Source organism: Podarcis raffonei, chromosome Z (assembly GCF_027172205.1).
Source record: "Podarcis raffonei isolate rPodRaf1 chromosome Z, rPodRaf1.pri, whole genome shotgun sequence".
NCBI lineage: Eukaryota > Metazoa > Chordata > Lepidosauria > Squamata > Lacertidae > Podarcis > Podarcis raffonei.
Genome location: NC_070621.1, coordinates 17,591,402 through 17,612,160, shown reverse-complemented (window position 1 = coordinate 17,612,160; position 20,759 = coordinate 17,591,402). Strand labels below are relative to the sequence as shown.

Sequence of the window (20,759 nt, the reverse complement as noted above, 5' to 3'; positions counted from 1 at the left end):
CTCTCATTTCACAGTGTCCTTGCTTTTGCCAGATATCAAATTTGAAATCTTATAAGCCCTCCCTGTCAGACCCCAGATACTATTGCATGTCAGTGATGAAGTCAAATATTGAAGTTGAGCATCTTTTTATGTCAAAATATAGCTATATTAAGTGCTTCATGAACAGCGAATGAATATTGAAATATTCAGTGTCTACCAGGAGGCGAATGTTCAGCATTACAGGAGAATTTCTGAAGTCAATTCCATCCAGCTTGTACAAATTTTTGAGATGTATGTTGTTGTTTTAGAACTCTAGCTAAAATAGTGAAAGAAGCATATTAATCTGTAGGCCAAGAGTTTGCATCATGAACAGTCACTGCCCTAGCAATGAATGAACTACAGCTGGTGTGAAGACCTGGGGTTCACCTCACCTTTGGCCTGTTTGCCCTTCAGAGTTGGGTCGCAGTCATTGCTCTCTGTTCTTTCATAGACTTCATTCGTCTCTTGGATTTTGCTCAAGTCTAGGTCTTCAATGGTGTCCTTCCTTCCAAACACCTGGTTTTCCAGATGGATCTTCTCTTTGGAGAGGGTTCCAAAGAAACTTGCATTGTGCTGAACAAAACCCAGAGGCTCTTCTGCATCAATCTCTCTGCTTTCTCCACTGTCCGACTCGGAGAAGGTGTAATAAATGGGCTGGACGTTTTTTGAATGCGGCTTCCTCAGAAGGGTATATTCATAGGTTATAGATGGGTTTTTACCGTTTTGGTTCCAGACCTGGAAGTGGGGAGGAATAGCAAACATAAGAACATGCATTATATTAGAGGAAACGGCTTGAAAAAATATCAAGCAAAATTACATTAAAAGTAAGTTTAGGAGAAACATGCATGAAAATGCATAGGGATTTTTGCACCGACTGGGGAAAATGCAAATTGATATAGAAATGGGATGATCTGAACGCATGACTGGAAAAATGAGAAACTGATACCTGCATCCATCTAAGTTCTCAGGCTATCACACTCAGGTTCTCACTTAATCTCAGGCTAGACCCTTTGAAATTAATGGACCTAAGTTAGTCATCTCTACTAATTTCAGTGGGTATGTTCTCTGACTTATACTGAGTCAGACCATTGGGTCCAGCTAGCTAAGTATTGTCAAGTGCTGTCTTGATTGAGGCTCCCCACAGTTTCAGACGGGTCACTCCCAACCCTAACTGGAGATACTCGTGGGGAATGAACTTGGGACCTTCTGCATGCCAAGCAGGTGTTTTATCACTGAGCTGTGGCACTTCCCCAGATTCTAACCCCTAGATTCTTCCGGCCCTACTTGCAAACAGACTTGTTTTTGCTTGTTCCTAAATTGACCACCTATCTCTAGGTACAAAGAAAAAGCCCTCCACACTTACCATAATGTTCAAATCTTGATTGGTTGGCCCTTGGGCCACAATGTATTCAATGCCAGTTTCATAAATGTCCATTGGTCTCCTGTACTTGAAAACAGTCCCTGCGATGTTGAAGTTTTTGGGGCTGTCCACTCTGTAGTTCCCATTGAAGAAGTAGTAGCCAGCTTCATCCGCAACAGCTGCAGAAGTCAGCAGAGGCAAAGAATTCCCACGCCTTAGAACAAGTCATCTTAAAGACACCTCAATCTCTGCTACGTGCTAAGCAAGTATGACTTTACACCCTCCTCCATCCCAACGCCTTTTTCTTTTGTGTGTTTCAGATTGTTAGCTTGAAGAAGTAACTTTCTTATCATTAACATTTGCAAGCCTCTGGTGGAAACTTTTTTTTTTTTTTTTTGCTGAACCCGGAGTCTTTATAAACATCCCAACTTCTCAATGTAGTTGGCAAAGGGCTGACATGCAGTGCCAGTTCTGTGAGGGAAGGGGAAAGTTGGGTTGGCGAAGCAAAATGTAACGTGGGGTCTCAGAATCAGAAGGGCATTTAACTGTTGGCAGATAAAGACCACACAGGCAAATATGTTTTGGAAGCTAGGGGAACAGGCAATCAAGAGGTGGGAGGAAGGTTGAACCCAAAGAGGCCAGGAATTTCACATACCGATTTGGCTAATAAGCTACTTGTCAAACAGTTTCATTTTCGCAGAAATATAAAATTATAAACATTCAGCTTCATTCCTGCCCCTGGCACCATACACACCCAGAACATCAGCAGATTTCTTCCGTTCAACGATCTGGATGTCTCTTGCTCCGGCGGGGATGTGTGTGACCAGAGAATAGCCTGTGGAAAACTGCATCCATGTATGAAAAGCAAACTTTGCAAGAGTTAACAGTCCTAGGCTGGGAATAACTCTTCATATACAGGAGCAAATTCTCAAATGACTGAAGGATCCTTTTTTTTAATTGATTCAATGTTGGTCCTTTGAAAAGGGGCGGGGGAGTTGTGGAGGGAGGTGGCGGCAAATTTGCCGCAGCCCAGATGCAAGGAAGCCCAGACTCCCCACATCCCTGATCATGCACAAATTCACCTGCCCACGATTGCATCTTGCTCAAGGATTGGCAAGCCTTACCCCATAAGAACAAAATACCCCTCCAGCCTTACCAAGATGTGAATTTCCCTTTCTGTAACTCCCGGACACGTGAGTGCAGCTGCTCCCATTTCCTTGACAAACACCACATTTGTCCAACGTGTGAGTTGAGAACAGGATCCCGTCACATCCAATGGGCTGGAAACAGTGTAAAATAGAGTGTCAAGGGTCAGGTAGAGGGGCACAGTCACTGCAATTCAAATATCATGCTGACACTTTGGGCTGTGTCTCTGTGTGTTTGGCAGCAGTAATCTCAGGGCCAGCGGCACTGTGTGTGATGGAGAGCCCTCTGTTCTACCCCTTCATGTTATGAAGCCCCTGTAAATATCACATAGTCATAGATCCGCATCAGAATCAGGCTGAACAAACTAAAAATGTTGGGGTGTTAGAGCCTTCTAAACAGTCCTGTGGAAGAAGGCTGTGGTGGGATGCAAACAGCCAAGGCAACACTAAGTCAAGAAAAGTCTGGCTACTGGATCAGGCCAGAGGAGGCCCATCTAGTCCAACATCCGGTTCTCAGAATGGCCAAACCAATGGGAATCCTGTAAACAGGACCTGAGAACAACAACAGCTCTCCCCACCTGCGAATCCAATCAGCTGCCTCTGGGCCTGGAGGTTCCATTCTCAGCTATCAGTTAAGAAGAGCCCTGCTGGATCAGACCAAAGGCCTATCTGGTCCACATCCTCTTCTCACACTGGCCAACCAGTTGCTGATGGCATTCCCTGCAACCTATTTCACAACATTATGCTGACCTGAGTACAATTGGTGGTGACCGAGGGGAGGGCTTTTTGCCTGAGTTACAGCCCTTCCTGGGAACAAAGGAAGCTGCTTCCTACTGAAGAGCATTGATCCATCTAGCTCAGTACACTGACCAGCAGCAGCTTTCCGGGGTTTCATGTAGGGGTTCTATCCTAGAGATGCCACTGGGGATTGAACCTGGGACCTTCTGCATGCAAAGCAGATACTCTATCACTGAGCTAGGGCCTTCTCAGCTTCTCTTTAAAAAGGAGGAATGGAAGATTGTTCAATAAATCACAAGCAAACTGCTCTGGCTTCTGGGTCCAGTTCAGAGTGCTGATGCTTACCTACAAAGCCCTAAATGGGTCAGGGCCAGGATATCTGAAAGATCAGCCTCCTCCTGTATGAAGCAGCCTGCAGGCTGAAATTGTCTTCAGAAGCCCCACCGCATCTCCCACCATGAAAAGTACTCTGGCTGGTGGGAATGCAAGATGGGGCCTTAACTGTGACATCCCCCCAAACCCAAACCCTGCCCACCATTGCAGAGTTGACTCCCAAAGGTGAGACCAGCCCCATCCCTGGCAGGGAGCAAAAATATTTTTATTTAATGTTTCTCCTCCCCACCCCACCCCCCAAAAAAACTGGTTGGATTTTTAAAACATCCCACTTCCCTATTCACACTCATTCACATACACTTATATGCTCACCACCCCGCACAGTCTCACCCACATTCAATGCACACACACACACACACACACACACACACACACACACACTGTTTTCACACATAAGAACACAAGAAGATCCCTGCTGGATCAGGCCAGTGGCCCATCTAGTCCAGATCTTCTTCTCACTGTGGCCAACCAGTGCCCCAATGGGATGCCTGCAAGCAGGACGTAAGCACAAGAGCCCTCTCCCCATTACAGTTTCCAACAAGTGGTATTGTTGCCTTGAAGCACAGGAGGTACTAGCTATGGGTAGCCTTCTCCACCATGACATAAGAAAGCCTGTTGGATCAGGCCAAAGTGATCCAATGTAGAATGAAGAAGCCCAACTGGCATTCAGGAGCAATACTGCCTCTGACCAGAGCATGGCCATCATGGCTAGTAGTCACTGGTAGCATTCTCCTCCTCCATGAATTTCCCCAACCCTCTTTCAAAGCCATCCAAGTTGGGGGCCATCATTGCCACACACGGACCAAAGAGATCCTCACTAGCTGGCTGTGCTTCCAGTCCTCCTGGCTTGGATCCTCTCTCTCTGCTCCTGGTCCAAGACACCCTCCTGTGCCCCAAGCCCCACATCAAATGATATTCAATGTCACCTTGGCCAACAGGTAAGAAGGAGGGGTTGCTGGCTGCTATTTCACTTCTTGGACATGTGGTGCAATAGAGATCTTGCCCACCCATCACTTCCTCACAAATGTTGCTGGAAGAAGCCTATCCTGGAGGTTTTCTCCCCTGGGATCTTTACAGATGCTGAGAGTGGAAGTTGACGCGAGGGAATACTCTGCAGAACTACAAATTCCAGCAGCCTCTAATGCAACTTCACCCCACAATGGCCATGCAGTTCCCCACTGGTCAGCACCCATCTCCCAGATTCTGGGCTCCCCACAACAGGGTCATTTGTGTGTCCCCCTCTTCTTGTCCCATCTCCCCCACCCCCTGGGCTGACAATATGGTTGCTATAATGTTTAACAACCTCACATTTTCCAGAAACGCAAACCCCACGGAAATCGGAGTATTTACAGGACGTCCCGTCCCGAGCCAGGACCATGAGCTGCCTTTGACCATCGATGGTTGTGCAGTGGAGATCACAGGGCTTGCTGGAGATGTGGACATAGTCATCTGGAGATAGGAGGACAAATGATATTGCACACACTGACCAAACACACACACACGCTCACACACAAATGCACGCTTATTAAATGTCACCAGCAAAATATCCATCATTGTGGGGTAGAAAGTATAGCATAACATCAGGACATAGGAAGAGCTCTGCAGCTGGATCACACCAAAGGGGGCTCATCTAGTCCAGCATCCTGTTCTCACAGTGGCAGACCAGATACCTCAATGGGAAACCAGCAAGTAGGATCTGAGCAGAAGAACACTCTCCCCTCTTTTGGTTTCCAGCAACTGGCATTCAGAAACATTACTGCCTCTGACTGTGAAGGAAGAGCATAGTCTCCATGGTGGCTAGGACATCCCATTTCATTTTCACTGTTACTCAGTGGAAAGCCTGCCCTACCCTGTTTTGTGTAGATTTGTTTGGGGGAGAGGGAACCCATGAAACTTCTGCCTTTAAAATTAAAATGTGCTTGTTATGCACATTATTATACACATTATGGAACAAATTTCCTCCAAATAGGTATTTTCCAGTGTGCTTCCCCATAAAGTACACATTATGGATGCATCACAACTGTAAATAACACAAATTTTTGAGTGCACTTTTCACACACTGAGGTGGCGTCTCAAAATATGGAAAAGTATTTGATCTACCTTGAAGTGGCGTTCTAACCTCTGATCATAATCTGAGGCTCTTCTTCATGTCTCTGCCTCCACAGGAAGCCCAGATAGTGGCAACACGTGAACAAGGCCTTTTCAGTGGTGGCTCCCTGCTTGTGCAATGCTCTCTCCAGGAGGCTTGCCTAATGCCATCATTATACATATCTTCAGGCAAAAACATTCCTTTTAAACCAAGCCTTTAGCTCTTAACTATCTAGGGCCTTTTAGAGTGGGTGGGATGTTTTAATGTATCTACGGGGGTTTGTTTGTTTGTTTGTTGTAAGTCACTAAAAGAGAGAAAGCAACTAATCAATTTAAATAACAACAACAGCAACCCATAAGCAAGTTCATGACTGGCTGTCAGATAGGGTCATTTCTGCATATGCATTAGAAACTAGTGGATATTTGACCCAGTCCTAGTTCATCACAATGCTTCCCCTGATCCCTTCTTGTCATTTCAAAGCAGCTGTTGCAACTGCCTTTGAGCTCAGGGAAAGATGTGGGTGGGGAGCTTTGCTCCTCTGATAAAATCTGGTTGGAGCCTCCTTCCTAGAACAGAAGAGAACTCCATTCATTTCAAATCCCCTATCTCTCTCTCTCTCTCTCTCTCTCTCTCTCTCTCTCTCTCTCTCTCTGTGTGTGTGTGTGTGTGTGTGTGCCTGTCTTTCTGTCTTTTTTGGATGAGGTGGGGTGAGAGTAAGCTTTGCCTTATCAAAAGCGCCTGGACAAAAGGCCTCCTTGTTTACCAGGATACAATGGCTTCCATTGATACGTCCGCCCGTTGTACATGTGGGAGTTGAAGGATGTGCACTGCTGCTCCCGGAAGCTCCTGCCATTCGGGGGACACTGCTGGAAAAGGAAGAGACGAGTCCAGATGAGGAAGAGGTGGAGGAGAAGGAGAATCTGCTTCTACATTCCAGAGGCTTTTCCCACCCTTGTGGGTGAACTGATGGTGGGCTGTCAAAACCCAAATGTGCAAGGGAATCAGGAAGATCCTGGGACTGTTACAGGCTAATAAAAGAACACCAAAACAGCCTGCTGGATCAGGCCAGGGCTCCTCTAGTCCAGCAACCTCTTTTCACAGAGGCCAGATAGATGCCTGTGGGAAACCAGCAAACAGGATCTGAGCACAAGAGCCCTCTCCCCTCGTGTGGTTTCCAACAACTGGCATTAGGAAGGTTCCTATTTCTACTAATCGAGGATGATGATGATGATATCCACACCATATTATTAAGGCTTTGAAGAATCTTGAGAACAGAGCTACAATTTCCAGAGTGGCTTAACAACCAATTCTTCTTCACACTCTGGAACTCTGGAAACTGTAGCTCTGGGAGAGGAAAGGGGGTTTGCAAGCAACTCTCAACACGTTAACAGGATTATTTAGGGGAAGCCATGGCTGTTTAAAGCGGCATCATAGCACTTTTAATGTATGGTGTGAAGGTGGCCTGAGTTTGAAATAGTGGTGGTAGCTGGTTCATATTTTCTACAGCTGCATGGAATCTGTACCTTGCTAGCTAAAAGTGAAAGCTGCATCTCAATAATAATTTTTAAAAAGCATGAAAATGCTTCTCTTACTTGCACTTTGCATAGCTGGTATCTTTTTGATGTCCCAGTGCATGTTTTATTAGCGAGCCCCGTCATAGACTTCTTTCTAAACACAGAAAGAAAAGGAAATGGGATCAAGTCAAGCAAAAAATGAAACGCATCATTATCATCCAAAAGAAAGGGTCCCAGAATGGCTTACAAATATCAGCAAGATTAGGGTTGCCATATCTCAAACAATCCAGAGAGAATCCAGACACAAAAGTTGATGAGCTAAGGGCAGGGGAGACAAAGCTGTCGATCTTTAAAGTTGCTGATTTTCCCAATTCCTGCCCAGACACTGCTGCCGACTGCAGTATTCCTGATATGTCCAGGGAATCCCAGACGTATGGCAACCCTAAGCAAGAATGCAGTCACTGCCCCCAGACTCACAATATCAGAGACATGACACAAAAGGAAAAAATGGGCTGAGAGGGAGGAGAACAAAAACAAATTCAGGTAGTAGTTCTTAGTGACATTTCATTGATTGATTGATTGATTGATTGATTACATTTCTATGCCGCCCTTCATTTGATGATCACAGGATAGTTTGCAATATAAAAATACAAAAATATACAACATATTAAAAAAACAAAAGCATCCCTCCCCACCATTTAAAAGGCCATAGATAGTTTAATTAGCCATAGGCCTAGGAGAGGAGGAATTTTTTTGCCTGGCACTTAAAGATATGTAATGAAAGCACCAGGTGAGATTCCCTGGGGAGAGCATTCCACAAACAGGGAGCCACTGCAGAAAAGGCCCTTTCTCATGTTGCCATCCTCCGGATCTCTGGTGGAGGAGGCACATGAAGAAGGGCCTTAGATGGTGATTGCAGGGTCAAGGTTGGTTCATATGATAAGAGGTGGTCCCCGAGGAATATGCTCTGATGTTTGTAAGCAGGTCTACTTCTCAGTGTCCTGGGCAAATGCCACTCCTGCTCGCAGCTACCCAAGACTTTTGTGAATGAGAGGTGCTCTTGTGCATACCTCCTGCATCCCTTTGCCAAACATCTCCTGTGCCCTGTGGGCTTAGGGAAGTGTGTTTGCAGCTCCCCCCCCCCCAAAAAAAACACAACAACCACAAATTGATAAAATGTTGTTTGTATTCATCAATTAAAAGCACAAGACTCACTCTGTGTCATCAACCTATCCAATCCACTTTTAAAGCCATCCAAGGTGGGGGCCATCAGTGCATCCTGTGGATGCTAGTTCCACAGTTTAACTATTCATGAAGAAGTCCTTGATTTTTTGTTTCCTGAATCTTCCAGCACTCAGCTTCATTGGATGCCCAGGAGTTCCAGTGTTATGACAGCGGGAGAAAAGCTTTTCTCTCTCCATTTTTTCCCGTACTGTGCTAAATGTTATAACCTTAGAATCATAGATTCCTAGATTTTGTAGAGTTGGAAGGAGCCATGAAAGTTATCTATTCCAACCCCCTGCAGTGCAAGAATCTTTTGCCCAAGGTGAGGCTTGAACCCACAACCCCGAGATTAAGAATCTCATGCTCTACCAACTGAGCTACCCCAGCTATAATCTATTATGTCCCCTCTTAAAGGTAAAGGTAAAGGGACCCCTGACCGTTAGGTCCAGTCGTGGCCGACTCTGGGGTTGCGGAGCTCATCTCGCTTTATTGGCCGAGGGAGCCGGCGTACAGCTTCCGGGTCATGTGGCCAGCATGACTAAGCCGCTTCTGGCGAAGCAGAGCAGCACATGGAAATGCCATTTACCTTCCCGCCAGAGTGGTACCTATTTATCTACTTGCACTTTGACGTGCTTTCAAACTGCTAGGTTGGCAGGAGGTGGGACCAAGCAAAGGGAGCTCACCCCCTCACAGGGATTCGAACCGCCAACTTCTGATTGGCAAGTCCTAGGCTCTGTGGTTTAACCCACAGTGCCACCCGTGTCCCATGTCACCTCTTATGTGGCCCTTAAAATTCTCCCAAGGCTACACACACAACCTCTCCTGATACCCCTGCTTCGCCGCCTCCTTCAGTGTGTTTGCCTGGTTGGAATAGCATTTTTGAACTGGGATAATGCCTCTTACCTGGATGGAGAATGAAAGATATGTCTGCATATAAAAGGAACCTCTGCCCGGTGTGCAGCTGGAATTTATCTGGCTACACAATGGTAAGAATCACAGCCACTGACCTTCCTACTTTTGTCCTGGCCATGCCCACCCTTCGCATGTGGGCTTCTGAAGGTTCCCTTCAAGTGGACAGTGATCCTTTGGCTGAAAATGTTATCCTTCCTGCAACAAACCGCCAGGAAGCCCTATCCAGATGGCTATGGATTACAGCTCCCATCAGCCCCGGTTCAACCTTGAGGGCACCTGATTCGAGGGAGGCTGCCTGTGATGCTCCCTTTGGAACCAATGGGAAAGTTTTATTGTTCAGAGGATGGGGGGGTGAGATGAGTTCATTGGAGCAAGGGGTTTACCTCTGCCGCAAGCAGTGCCTCTCTTGGGATTTGACTCCTCCCCCACACGTCCGGGTGCAAGCCGTCCACTTGGTCCACTCGCCCCACCAGTGGGCAGTGATGTCGCTGCCTTCCTCAAGGCTGTTGGATGCCTGAAGGTTCTCCTGTTTGCCATTTAGGGGCAAAGAAGATAAATTAGAGGCGAGATGGGTTGATTGGTTAAAGGGATACTTCAACAAACATGGTTCAGCTGCTGAAACCAATTCTTTCCCCATTTCTGTCCTACTTCAGTTCATTCGAGGTTTCATGCCCGTCTGTCAGCTGCATCTCGACTTCCTTCCCCCACTGAAGACAGGAGGCCCAGTTTATGGGTTGCTCATATTTAGCACATACTTGTGCGGAGCAGCCATGTCAGACCACTGGCACATCCTGCTCAGTATCTTTGACATGGACTGGCAGAGGTTCTCTAGGAATTCAGATAGGAGACATTCATCCTACCTGGAGATGCCACTGGAGGCTGAAGCTGGGACCTCCTGCATGCAAAGCAGGGACTCTGCCACTCAGCAGTTGCTCCTTCAGCTAAACATAAAGTAAGATTCTAGTCCTCATAATTCTGCATCTGACAGCAGATATAGGTAGAGACATAGGAATCTGCCTAATGAGTAAAACCCTTGGTTTATCTGTCAAAGCACTGCTTGCACTCACATGACAGTGTCTTTCCAAGGTTTCAGGATAGGGTTTCACCATGGCGGAGCAAGGGTGCCATTGAGGACCGAACCTGGAACCTTCTGCATGCAGAGCAGGCGCTCTACCACTGAGCTATCACCCTTTTGACACACACTGATTCTTCATGCCTGCCACTGTCATTTTTCAGTACATCTTGACTGCTTCATTTGTGTCTGATTTTAAATTGTATTGCATATTCTGTACTTGCATTCAGTAGTGTAGTGGCAAATTCAGAAGTGCAGGGTTCCTTCATGAGAGTCATAGCCAGGCCCCCTTCTAAGATTATACAAGAACTTTATAATTATACAACAGTAATAATTAGGGATGATCAGTGCAGATCTCCATGTGTTTCCTTTCAGCTAAATCTGCTATTTTCTGTGCATGTATGTGGACAAATCATTTGGAGTGCTCCAAAATCTTCTTTCAGAGAGACTTAAGCTGTGTTTTCATTGAAGTGCCATTGTACGTAACAGAACTTGTACCCCATTCTCTTGACATGGAAGTGTTCCTTCCGTTGTCTTTTCAATGTTCCTAAATGCTTAGCTTTTCAGCTTACAGAGCAAACTCTTTCGTGTTCCTCCCATGTACCTTATCCAGAGGGGCCCCAGGAGCCCACTCTCAGGGCTGACTCAACTCCTTTCACTCTGACTGGATCCAATTAGTGCAAAGGGCAAGAAGGCTTCTTCCCAGTGGCTAAACAAACCTCCCCTTTCATGCTGATTGGTCCACTCAAGGATCCCGGAGACAGAGACCTTCTGGGATGCTGCTGCAGAAATAGTAACAGGTCTTTGACACACACACCCTCTGGTGACCCCCAAACCACTAGACCACTGCTTGTATTGCATTTTACCCATTGTCACTGGGCAGCAACTGGAGGTGCTAGCATAACTGGTGGTATATGGATATTTTAAATACATTTGTGAATGAAGAAAATTCTCACTTGTGATATCACCAGGGCAACGTTCCCTATGAAGAGTGCGAATGCAAGAGCCCCTTTCAGGTGAGTGCAGTCGCCAATAAAGCTGCACTCCCAGGTCCCCTTGATTCTCTTCATCCTAAGAAAGCAAGAAGCAAAGGTTGAATTTTTTCAGAATTGGATTAGATGGCCTTTTGGGTCCCTTTCTAACTCTATAATTCTATGTTTCTATGAACGGCTGTATTAAACTCTGCAGGTTTAACTGCTTTCATGTGTATTTTTTTAATAACAAAAAGCAGTGTATAAATTTTATGAAATGAAGGAATGAAAAATCTGGCAGGAAACAAGCGCTGAGGAATTTGGTCATCACTTCAGGACCATCTTGCTGCATAGGTGCTCATTGTTCTGCAGAACTGACACTGTTAGAGGTGCCACATGATACTTGTTCCCACAATTGTGAGAAATTGATCTTTCAGTGTGGCACACATGCACTTCAGAACTCCTTGCCTGTTGACATCAGGCAGGCACTTTCACTGTATTCTTTTCGGCTCCTGCTTTAAACATTTTTGTTTAGGCACATAGATGTTGACATGTTTTCTTCTCTCTCTTCCCCCGTTAATTTGTATTATCTAAAAAAGTTTTTAACCATTTTTACTGATAATCTTAATATATATATTTTTGTAAACTGCTTAGAGGTTTACAATCAAGTGGCATATAAATGTTGTCAAATAAATAATTGCCCCATCACAATGTGGTGTGGGGGACTCCTAGACAAGCTGCCCTCTTGGAACTGCCATTCTGCTTGTATTCCAGGTGTGGGGGGCAGTCTATTAAGACACCTCTGCTTCATCTAAGCAGGGAGTTTCAGTGGTGTGAAATTTGCAATGAATTTCTCCCCTTGCTCTGAGAAAAGCTTTGAATAGGAAACCCAAGGACCCCTCATTAAAAAGTGTAGTTCTGCTGAGGGATGTGGGGGGAAATCTGACTCCTCTGACAGGGTGTCATCACAGAGCCAATTCGGAATGAGGTCAGGAATCACTGCCCTCTCACTGGATGGAAATGTGGAAAAATGGGTGCTTCCAGACCAGGGATGGAGGCAAAATTCAACTCAATTTGCATTTAAAGACAACCCTACCAAATCAGTGCTTTCCAAAACATGCAGCCATCCTTCAAAATTGTCTTGCAGTGTGGTTCTCCAGCCGAATAATATGTCCCAAAATGCATATATTAAAGCAAAAGTGTGCATAAAAATGCACGTATTAGTGAAAACATTGGGAGAAACTGCATTGTGTAAATGTGTAGATGAGGGAAAACTATATACAAATATGTGTCTACTAGGGAAAATATGTACTAAGGTGCTGATAACTTTTCATGAAAACTTTTTTAAAAAAACAAACAAATCTGGAGATTGACTGAACTTAAGATTGGAAAAGTGATAAATTGAGACGAAGAGCCAGTGCAGTGGATTGTAGTGGTCAGAGTGTCGAACTAGGACCTGGGAGACCAGAATTCAAATGCCCCCGCTGGGCCATGAAGCTCACTGAGTGTGACCTGGTGGGGGGGTCAGTGACTCCCTTTCAACCTAACTTCACAGGGTTGTTATGAGGATAAAATGGGGAGAGGGAGGACTATGTACCCCCTCCATGAGCACCTTGGAAGAAATGTAGGGTTTTAAATAAAGTGAAATTGACAGATTTGCCCACCACTTACCCTTCCCTCTTTGGGCTCCTCCTCCTCCATCTTACAGAAGAGACACTGAGGATTCCCCTTTCTAAGAAAACTCAGCCTTTCAGAGTAGTACTGGCTTCTTCCCCCAACTCCCCACTTTCTTTGGCTGCCTGGAGAGCACGAATTTCCTACTCATCCCCGCCTCTCCGCCTGCCAGGAGTGGAGGTGCTGGATTTTCCCAAGCTGGATGATTATATTAAAGCTGCACGGATGTTCAGACTGTGTCTGAGTCGCTTGGTGTCCTGTTCCAGCCAGGCAAGGAGATTTTGGAGGACTGGAACAAGAGACTGTGGGGAAGAACTAGCTCAGAACAGGCATCCGTGAGGCTCAGCAATGGGGAGATGATCGTCCATAGGTGTTCAAACTCTTCTGGAAGCTCTCAAAGAAGGCAGCTTCAGAGCCCCCAAAGCAAGAAAGGCCATAATACCATTTTGGCAGCCAGAGGCTGCTGCCACCATCCTACACCCATTGGGAAGCAGAAGGGAGGACAGCCAGCTTGTCTGTAGCAAATGGGCAAACTCCTTGACTCCAAGATATATATTTTTTAAAAAGAACATAAGAAGAGACTAGTGGATCAGGTCAATGACCCATTTAGTCCACCATTCTGTTGTCACAGTGGTCAAACGGATGCCCCAGTGAGAAACAGGATTCAAACATTGTATGAACCAGACGCCCCTGGCACCCATATCCGCCTCCCAAGAAAGCACACATTAATTTGGGTCAAATCAGGCTACAACCTTTGCCAAGGCATTGGTTTAACTATTTGAATTGTCAGCCTGCCCGCCTGCCTCTTGGGGTATACCTGTAGGGGTCACTCCTAGTTGAAGAGGTCAACCCCTATGACACAAGGGTGGTCACCTTGAGGAGTGCTATGGCCCTAGCTCCTGCCTGGGCTTCAGGACAAAAACAACTCCTCTCAGATTCATTTAACAAGATACCCCTGAAAATTGGAGAGGCAGGCAGAGGCTACAACCTCCCCTCCAATGAAGACTCAAGTTTACTCAATGCCTTAACCCCCAAAGTTGTGACAACTGCTATGAGGCAGGCAAAACCAAAGGACAGATCCAGTTAGTCTGCCTGGCCCTGAATCAGTCTGACAAATTCCTGCCTGGCCCCGAATATGGTGACCAACAATAGTCCATAGCAAGGTCATGCAGAGCCCAAGAGCCAAGGAAAAGAGAGGCGGTGGGAGATCCAACTAGGAACTGGACAAGGAGGTGGAGGCTGGATGGGTTTAAATTCCCAAACTGTGGACCAGAGTGAAGCCTGCTGGCTCCAGTCTAATCTGCTGCAGGGGTAGAGCCTTTGGTCAGCCTGCCTGCCAGTGGCCAACTGGCAGGCAGGTTGTAATCCATTTCCTGGGCTGGTGCGAAGCCGATTTTGGGGTTTGTGCTGGCCTGGGAAAACCCCACAACTCCATGTCCCTCACCGGATCATGGGGTGAACAGAAGGTGATGCCCCATAAAGGTGCCCGACCTTGAAGGTAAGCATCACACTCTCCATTCCTGTGATTTCCAGCAACTGGTATTCGAAAGCATTAATGGCTCCAGCTGTAGCCTCCTCCTCCTCTATGAATTTGTCTAATCCTCTTTTAAAGCCATCTAGTCATACCTCCGGTTGCGAACATGATCCGTGCAGGAGGCACGTTTGCAACCCGCAGCATTCACAGCCTGAAGCACCGTGTCTGCGCACGTGCGTGATGCGATTTGGCGCTTCTGCACATGTGCGTGATGTCATTTTGCGTTTCTGCGCATGCACGAGTGCCGAAACCCAGAAGTAACCCATTCTGGTACTTCTGGGTTCGGCACAGCCCGCAACCCAAAAACACGCAACTCGCAGTGTTCGTAACTCGAGGTATTACTGTACATTGGTGGCCATCACTGCCTCCTGTAGGAGGGAGTTCCACAGTTTAAATATGTGCTGTGTGAAGACAGACTTTATTTCATCTGCCCTGAATCTTCCAACATCCAAATTGTCACCCTACATTTGAAGCAGTAGCATTCTGCTTTAAACAGCCATGGCTTCCCTGAAAGAATGTTGGTTTGTTAAGGGGGTTGTTTGCTGAGGGTTGTTAGTATACCCCTATTCCCACCTGGCCCCCAAGCTATAATTCCCAGAGATCCCTGGGAAGATGGAATGGTTGAGCAAACCACTGAGGGAACTGTAGCTCTCTCTCTCAGAGGGAAACAGAAGGGTCTCCTAACAACTTTCAGCACCCTGAAACAGACTTCAGTTCCCAGGATCCTTTGGAGGAATCCATGACTGCTTAAAGCAATATCACACTGCTTTAAAAGTATGGTGTGAATGTATGACTTTGTATGGGGATCTGCTAGAAATGTACAAGAGTAGGCAAAGAAAATGGACAGAGAGACATTTGGCCTCCCTCTCTCGTAACATTTAGAATCCTGTGGGGCCACCCAATGAAGATGAATTTTGGAAGATTCATTGCAGACAAGAGAAGATACTTCTTCACACAACACTTAGTTAAATGATGAAATTTGCTGCCACAAGAGACAGTAATGGACACCAACCTGGGTGGCTTTAAAAGAACTTTGTTGGAGGCAGGTGGTTCAAGCCCACCCAGGATTCCTGCACTGCAGGGGGCTGGACTAGATGACTTTCAGGATCCCTTCCAACTGACAATTCTATGATTGGATAAGGATATTAGTGGCCGCTAACCACAATGGCTATGTTCTACTTCCACTGTCAGAAGCAGGAACACCAGTTCTGGAAACCACGGGAGGGGAGAGGACTTTTGCACTCAGGTCCTGCTTGTGGGTTTCCCATAATGGGTACCCTGTTATTCACGGTAAGAAAAAGATGATGGACTAGATGGGCCATTGATCCAATCCAGCAGGCTCTCCATGTGGAGGTGTACTGTGATGGCAAAACCTCCATGCCTTGGGGCAGTCTATCCCTGAATACCAGACAGTGGGAAACACAACTGGAGAGTGCTGTTGCACATAGGTCTTGCTTGCAGGCTTCCCATTTGGGGCATATTGTGGGCTATTATGCAAGCAGGATGCTGGACTAGGTGGGTCATTGGCCTGATCCAGCAGGCTCTTATTACACCCAAAGCACAGAGCTCCTCTGAGCAGGGCCCATTGACTGCCCATGTCATGCCCTCCCAGGGAAGCTGCCATGGATTAGTCATTTACAGAGCAGATGCAATGAAATGAATGAACATGGCTGTCTGAGAGTTGTAGAATATTAGAATTGTACAATGGTAGATTTGGAAGGGAGCCCAGTGGGTCAACTGATCCATCCTCCTGCAGGAATTCGTTTCATTCATTTCAATGCCTCTACTCTGGGCAGAACTTACTTTGATGCAACCCTGGTGCTGGTCCCTGTGTCTTAGTTATTTTAACGTCCAATTTTCTAAGCATCTATTTTATCCCCCTTTTTCTATCCTTCATAAAAACCACACTCCCGTTCCTTTCACATCAGCAGGGGTCTCTAACCCTTTTGGGCCTCGGGGGAGGGGATACATCAGGAAATCTAAGAAGCTGTCATGTGCCTCACAAAATGCCCATTTCACAGAAGAAAAAACTGGCAATGCTCAGAACCCTACAAAAACCCAGGCCAGACATCTACATAGGTGGTGCAGTGGCTAGAGTGTTGGACTAGCTCAGCCATGAAACTGACTGAGTGACCTTGGAGGCCAGTCTACATATCTCTCAGCCAATAAACTACCTCACAAGATTATTGTGAAGATAAAGTGGGGAAAAGAACTAAGCATGCCCCCTTGAACTCTTTGGAGGGAAGGTGGGATATAAATGTGGTAAGCAGATTATAAATTAATTAATTAGACCCACAGGCCAGCCTTGCTTTTGGCCATGGAGACAGCCAAGGTTTTTGTCCAGTGGAGTCCCAACAGAGTATCATATTTTCATCCACCCCTTCATGGTGTCAATTTTCAGAGAATAATAGAGCTAACTCTCTATTATGACCCCCAAGGGCCATCTAGTCAACCCCCTTGCAAAGCAGGAATCACAACCAAATATTGCCTGGCAGGTGGCCACCCAACCTCTGCTTCAAAATGTCCAAGAAAGGAGAGTTTGTGGGCTTCACTGCACTTAGTTTCCCAAAGCTCAGAATCCATACCAATTAAATTTAAATCCCCAAAATTATTGACTGCACATCCTTGGGACAGGTGGCTGAAACCTACCCAGAGCACTTGGTTTTCATTAGAGCTTCAAGCCACCTCTGGTCCAAAGCCAGCCAAATAATTATTCTTCATTCAGTCCAAAAGACTGGAGACGGAGGGGAAGAGGGGAAAAAAAGCCTATTGTTCCTACTTCTATATATATTAAATAAGAAAACCCCCATCAGCAGAACATTGATTCCAAAATGCCTCTCTGGCTTTGGTTATTTGGGGGCAGGGAGGACTTTCCAAGGAAATGCACTTAGCAGGACACAGAAGGGAAAAAGTCAAGGTGGCTGCCCATTCTGGGATCGCTACACTCGTATTATATAACAGCCTCCTGCCTCACACAGCACCTAGAGAAAAGCTCTGTCTCAACCAAAAATGCAAATATGTTTTCCCCTGAAAGCCATTTAGCAGGAAAGTGTGTGTGTGTTTGGAATCTGTGAAGTGGGTGCAATTAAACATGAAACACACACACACACCAACAAGCAAAAGAAGAAGGGAATTTGAGTTTCTTTTTAAAAGGAAAAAAGAAAAAACCTACCTTGGAGAATGTGAGAGCCAGCCAGACAGCCAGATGCTTGCTTTTTCAAGTGCAGGGGGGGGAAAGATGCTGCAAGGGTCCAGGTGCAACAGGCTCTGGTCGGTGGAGGACTGGGGCGAAACTGAGAGGGAGCAGAGCAGGAGGAGGTGCAGAAATTGCAGACACACACTTTCTCTCTCCTCCCGTCTTCTCCCCCACCCCTCTCCTCAGACTTCAAAAGGGCAGCCAAGAGCCTTCAGCTTCCAGCAAGGAGGAGGCTGCTTAGCGGTTATCCCAAGTCAACTTGAGTCAGTTTTATAGCTGTCAGGCAGATGGGCTAGGAGCTCTGCAGTCTCCCTGAGATGCCTCTCTTCAGCGGCTCAGCACTCCTCCAGCACCACCACTGTGCATTACAGTCATGGTGCTTTCCCTCCCGGTCCCCCCCCCCCACAAACCCACAATTGTTCCGCCAACCACAGCTAGCCAGTTTCCTGCAGTCGGGCTTGCTGGATGAGGGTGTGTGTGTGTGTGTGTGTGTGTGTGTTTAAAGGATTAGAGAATGTTTGTGCCTCAAGATGTGTCTACGAGGCAAAAGCTAATCCTGCCATCAGAGTCCAGCCAAATCGATATCACCTCCATACCACGGGCAGGAATCAATCAGGTTTCCAGGCAAGTGAGACCACAAAGGCTGCCAGCTTTGCCTCTGTTGACTCAGTAAATTGATCATGGGGGGTGGGAGGCCTGTTGCAGTCGAATTCGGGGAGAGATTGAAGGGGGGGAGCCACATTGGGGTATATGGGGTGGCCACTGTAAGAACAGCATGCTGGACTCGATGGATCACTGGTCTCATCTAGCAAGCTGTTCTTGTGTTCTTATGATTCAAAACCATGTTCTGGAACCTAAATGCAGCCTTTTGCACATTGATCTGCTGAGCAAACACTGGTCAGAAATAATTTGATATACCATCAAGCCCACGGGGAAGCTGTGAAACTTCTTACTATAATATTTCCAGGCCACCTTTAAGAGCCATAGCCCACTCAAAGCAGATTGCAGGGTAAAATAATATTCAACAAAGCAGAGGGTGCAATCCTGTATGTGTCTACTCAGAAGTAAGCCCCACTGAGCTCAGTGGGACTTACTCCTGTGCAAAGTGTGTGTTGGACAGAGGCAATGAAAAATAAAACCAGCAGTAAACAATAAAACCTGGGCTTTTTCCAGCCGGAACTCGCCGGAACTCCTTTCTGGCACCACGCAGATGGGCACCATTGAGTTCCGGCACATCATTTTCTAGAAAAATAACACTGAATAAACCAAATGAATAATTAGAACCCCGAAACATAGTACAACTAAAATCATCAATGCCAGTTTATGAAATATAATGATCAGTTTGGTGTAGTGGTTACAGTGCCTGCAAGACATTCAAAAAGTTAAAATAGCAATAGACTAAAAACAGATCAAAACTCACACCAACTTTCTAAAGATCTGGGTAGGATTGTCTAAGCAGGAATGTTTTTAGCAGGAACCAGAAACAGTACAGCCAGTCACTGCCTCTCAGCAGGGATAAGTTATCTCTGCACATGTATAAGCATGTACCAGAAGAGTACAGCAAAGGCACCTGCCTGATGTCAATAGCCAGGGAGTTCCAAAGTGTGCCGCACTAAAAGATTGTTTTCCTTCAAATGAAGAATGGGTATACAGTGGTACCTTGGTTTAAGAACAGTCCGGTTTAAGAACGATTTGGTTTACGAACTCTGCAAAACTGGAAATAGTGTCCTGGTTTGAGAACTTTACCTTGGTCTAAGAATGGAATCTGACCGGTGGAAGGGCACTAGCGGCAGGAGGCTCCATTGGGGAAAGCGCACCTCTGTTTAAGAATGGTTTCAGTTTAAGAACGGACTTCCAGAACGGATTAAGTTCGTAAACCGAAGTACCACTGTATATGGCACCTGTAATAGCTAGTTCTGCAGATTGAAGCAGTCGAATGGGTGTATATGGGTTAAGGCAACTGAATAGGTAAACTGGCCTGAAGTTGTTCAGGGCTTCATATACTAATAGTAACACCTTGATCTTGGCTTCTGAATTTCAGGAGATGTGTTCACACATGATGTTCAGCAAGTGTGAAATCTGTGTGTGCACACATATGGTTAAAATGTGTAACAAGTGCTGCCTCTGGGAACAAACAGTTGTACACATCAGCAAGTGTACACACTTTTCACGTAGATGCTTGTACATGTGGAGAGACAGCCTGTCCCTGTGCTCAGGGTAACATGTAAACAAGTCTCTGGCTTAACAGAAAAACCTTAGGGGTGAGGTTTACTTTCCATGGGCAATTGCAGGTTGCTTGGTTTATTTAAAGCATTTATTCACCCCACTTTTCAGCTAAAAAGAGTCCCAGAGCCCCCCCTCTCTCCACAGACCTTGGAATTACAATCTAAAAAGTGCAGCACAAAAGGAAACAGGGAGGAGGAGGGAAAAGGAAAGCTAGGCTTCCTTGCATCCTTGGCAAGGAGTTGTATTGGCACTCCCTCCATCCCCTGCAGAGCAGTGGATAAGTGGTCAGGAGAGTGCATGTATGGGTGGGCAGGCCCCTAGCCACTCCTTGCAAGAGTGGAGAGATGTGATTTTTGCATCCCCACTGGGCTTGGACCTGCATTCTTGGCAGGGGCCAACATTGCCAACCCCTAGATACACCCTTGAACTCAGGGTACCCAGTTCTGAATGTCACAATGTTATTGCAATAAGCTGCCAGGGCGAGGTGGGGAAGCAACATGGCGTCGAGGTAAGACGCGCTTACCGGTGCTCTTCGGATTTCTTTTAATCTTCTTTTAATCCTTTATATTTTATCTTAACTGACCCAGTCAGTCTTTGAAGCATTTTATAACTGCTGCAGCTACATGCTATGGCAACTTTCTGAGAGATTTGGCCCTGCTCCAGATTGCTGCAGACTGCTCCTTGTTTCTCTCT

At 46.2% G+C, this 20,759-nt stretch overlaps 1 protein-coding gene and 1 non-coding gene across 3 annotated transcripts in view; both read right to left on the bottom strand.

Annotated features, from left to right (window-relative positions):
• The window catches only part of ADAMTSL2 (ADAMTS like 2), a 39,935-nt gene extending 21,740 nt beyond the window's left edge, over positions 1-18,195 (bottom strand). The window contains exons 1-10 of one of the 2 annotated variants that reach the window (XM_053374534.1): positions 17,817-18,195; positions 11,422-11,536; positions 9,777-9,919; positions 7,336-7,411; positions 6,507-6,609; positions 4,958-5,103; positions 2,535-2,658; positions 2,133-2,213; positions 1,382-1,557; positions 411-753 (exon numbers count right to left, since the gene is read on the bottom strand). In XM_053374534.1, coding sequence (XP_053230509.1) covers positions 411-753; positions 1,382-1,557; positions 2,133-2,213; positions 2,535-2,658; positions 4,958-5,103; positions 6,507-6,609; positions 7,336-7,411; positions 9,777-9,919; positions 11,422-11,535 — 1,306 coding nt within the window. In that variant the 5' untranslated portion in view covers position 11,536; positions 17,817-18,195. Of the gene's footprint in view, positions 1-410; positions 754-1,381; positions 1,558-2,132; positions 2,214-2,534; positions 2,659-4,957; positions 5,104-6,506; positions 6,610-7,335; positions 7,412-9,776; positions 9,920-11,421; positions 11,537-17,816 lie in introns of those variants that run through there. The other variant, XM_053374535.1, reaches the window with a different exon arrangement.
• Positions 8,796-8,868, bottom strand: TRNAK-CUU (transfer RNA lysine (anticodon CUU)). The gene has a single exon. It is a non-coding gene; the product is annotated as a tRNA-Lys (tRNA).
• Positions 18,196-20,759: the final 2,564 nt, after the last annotated feature.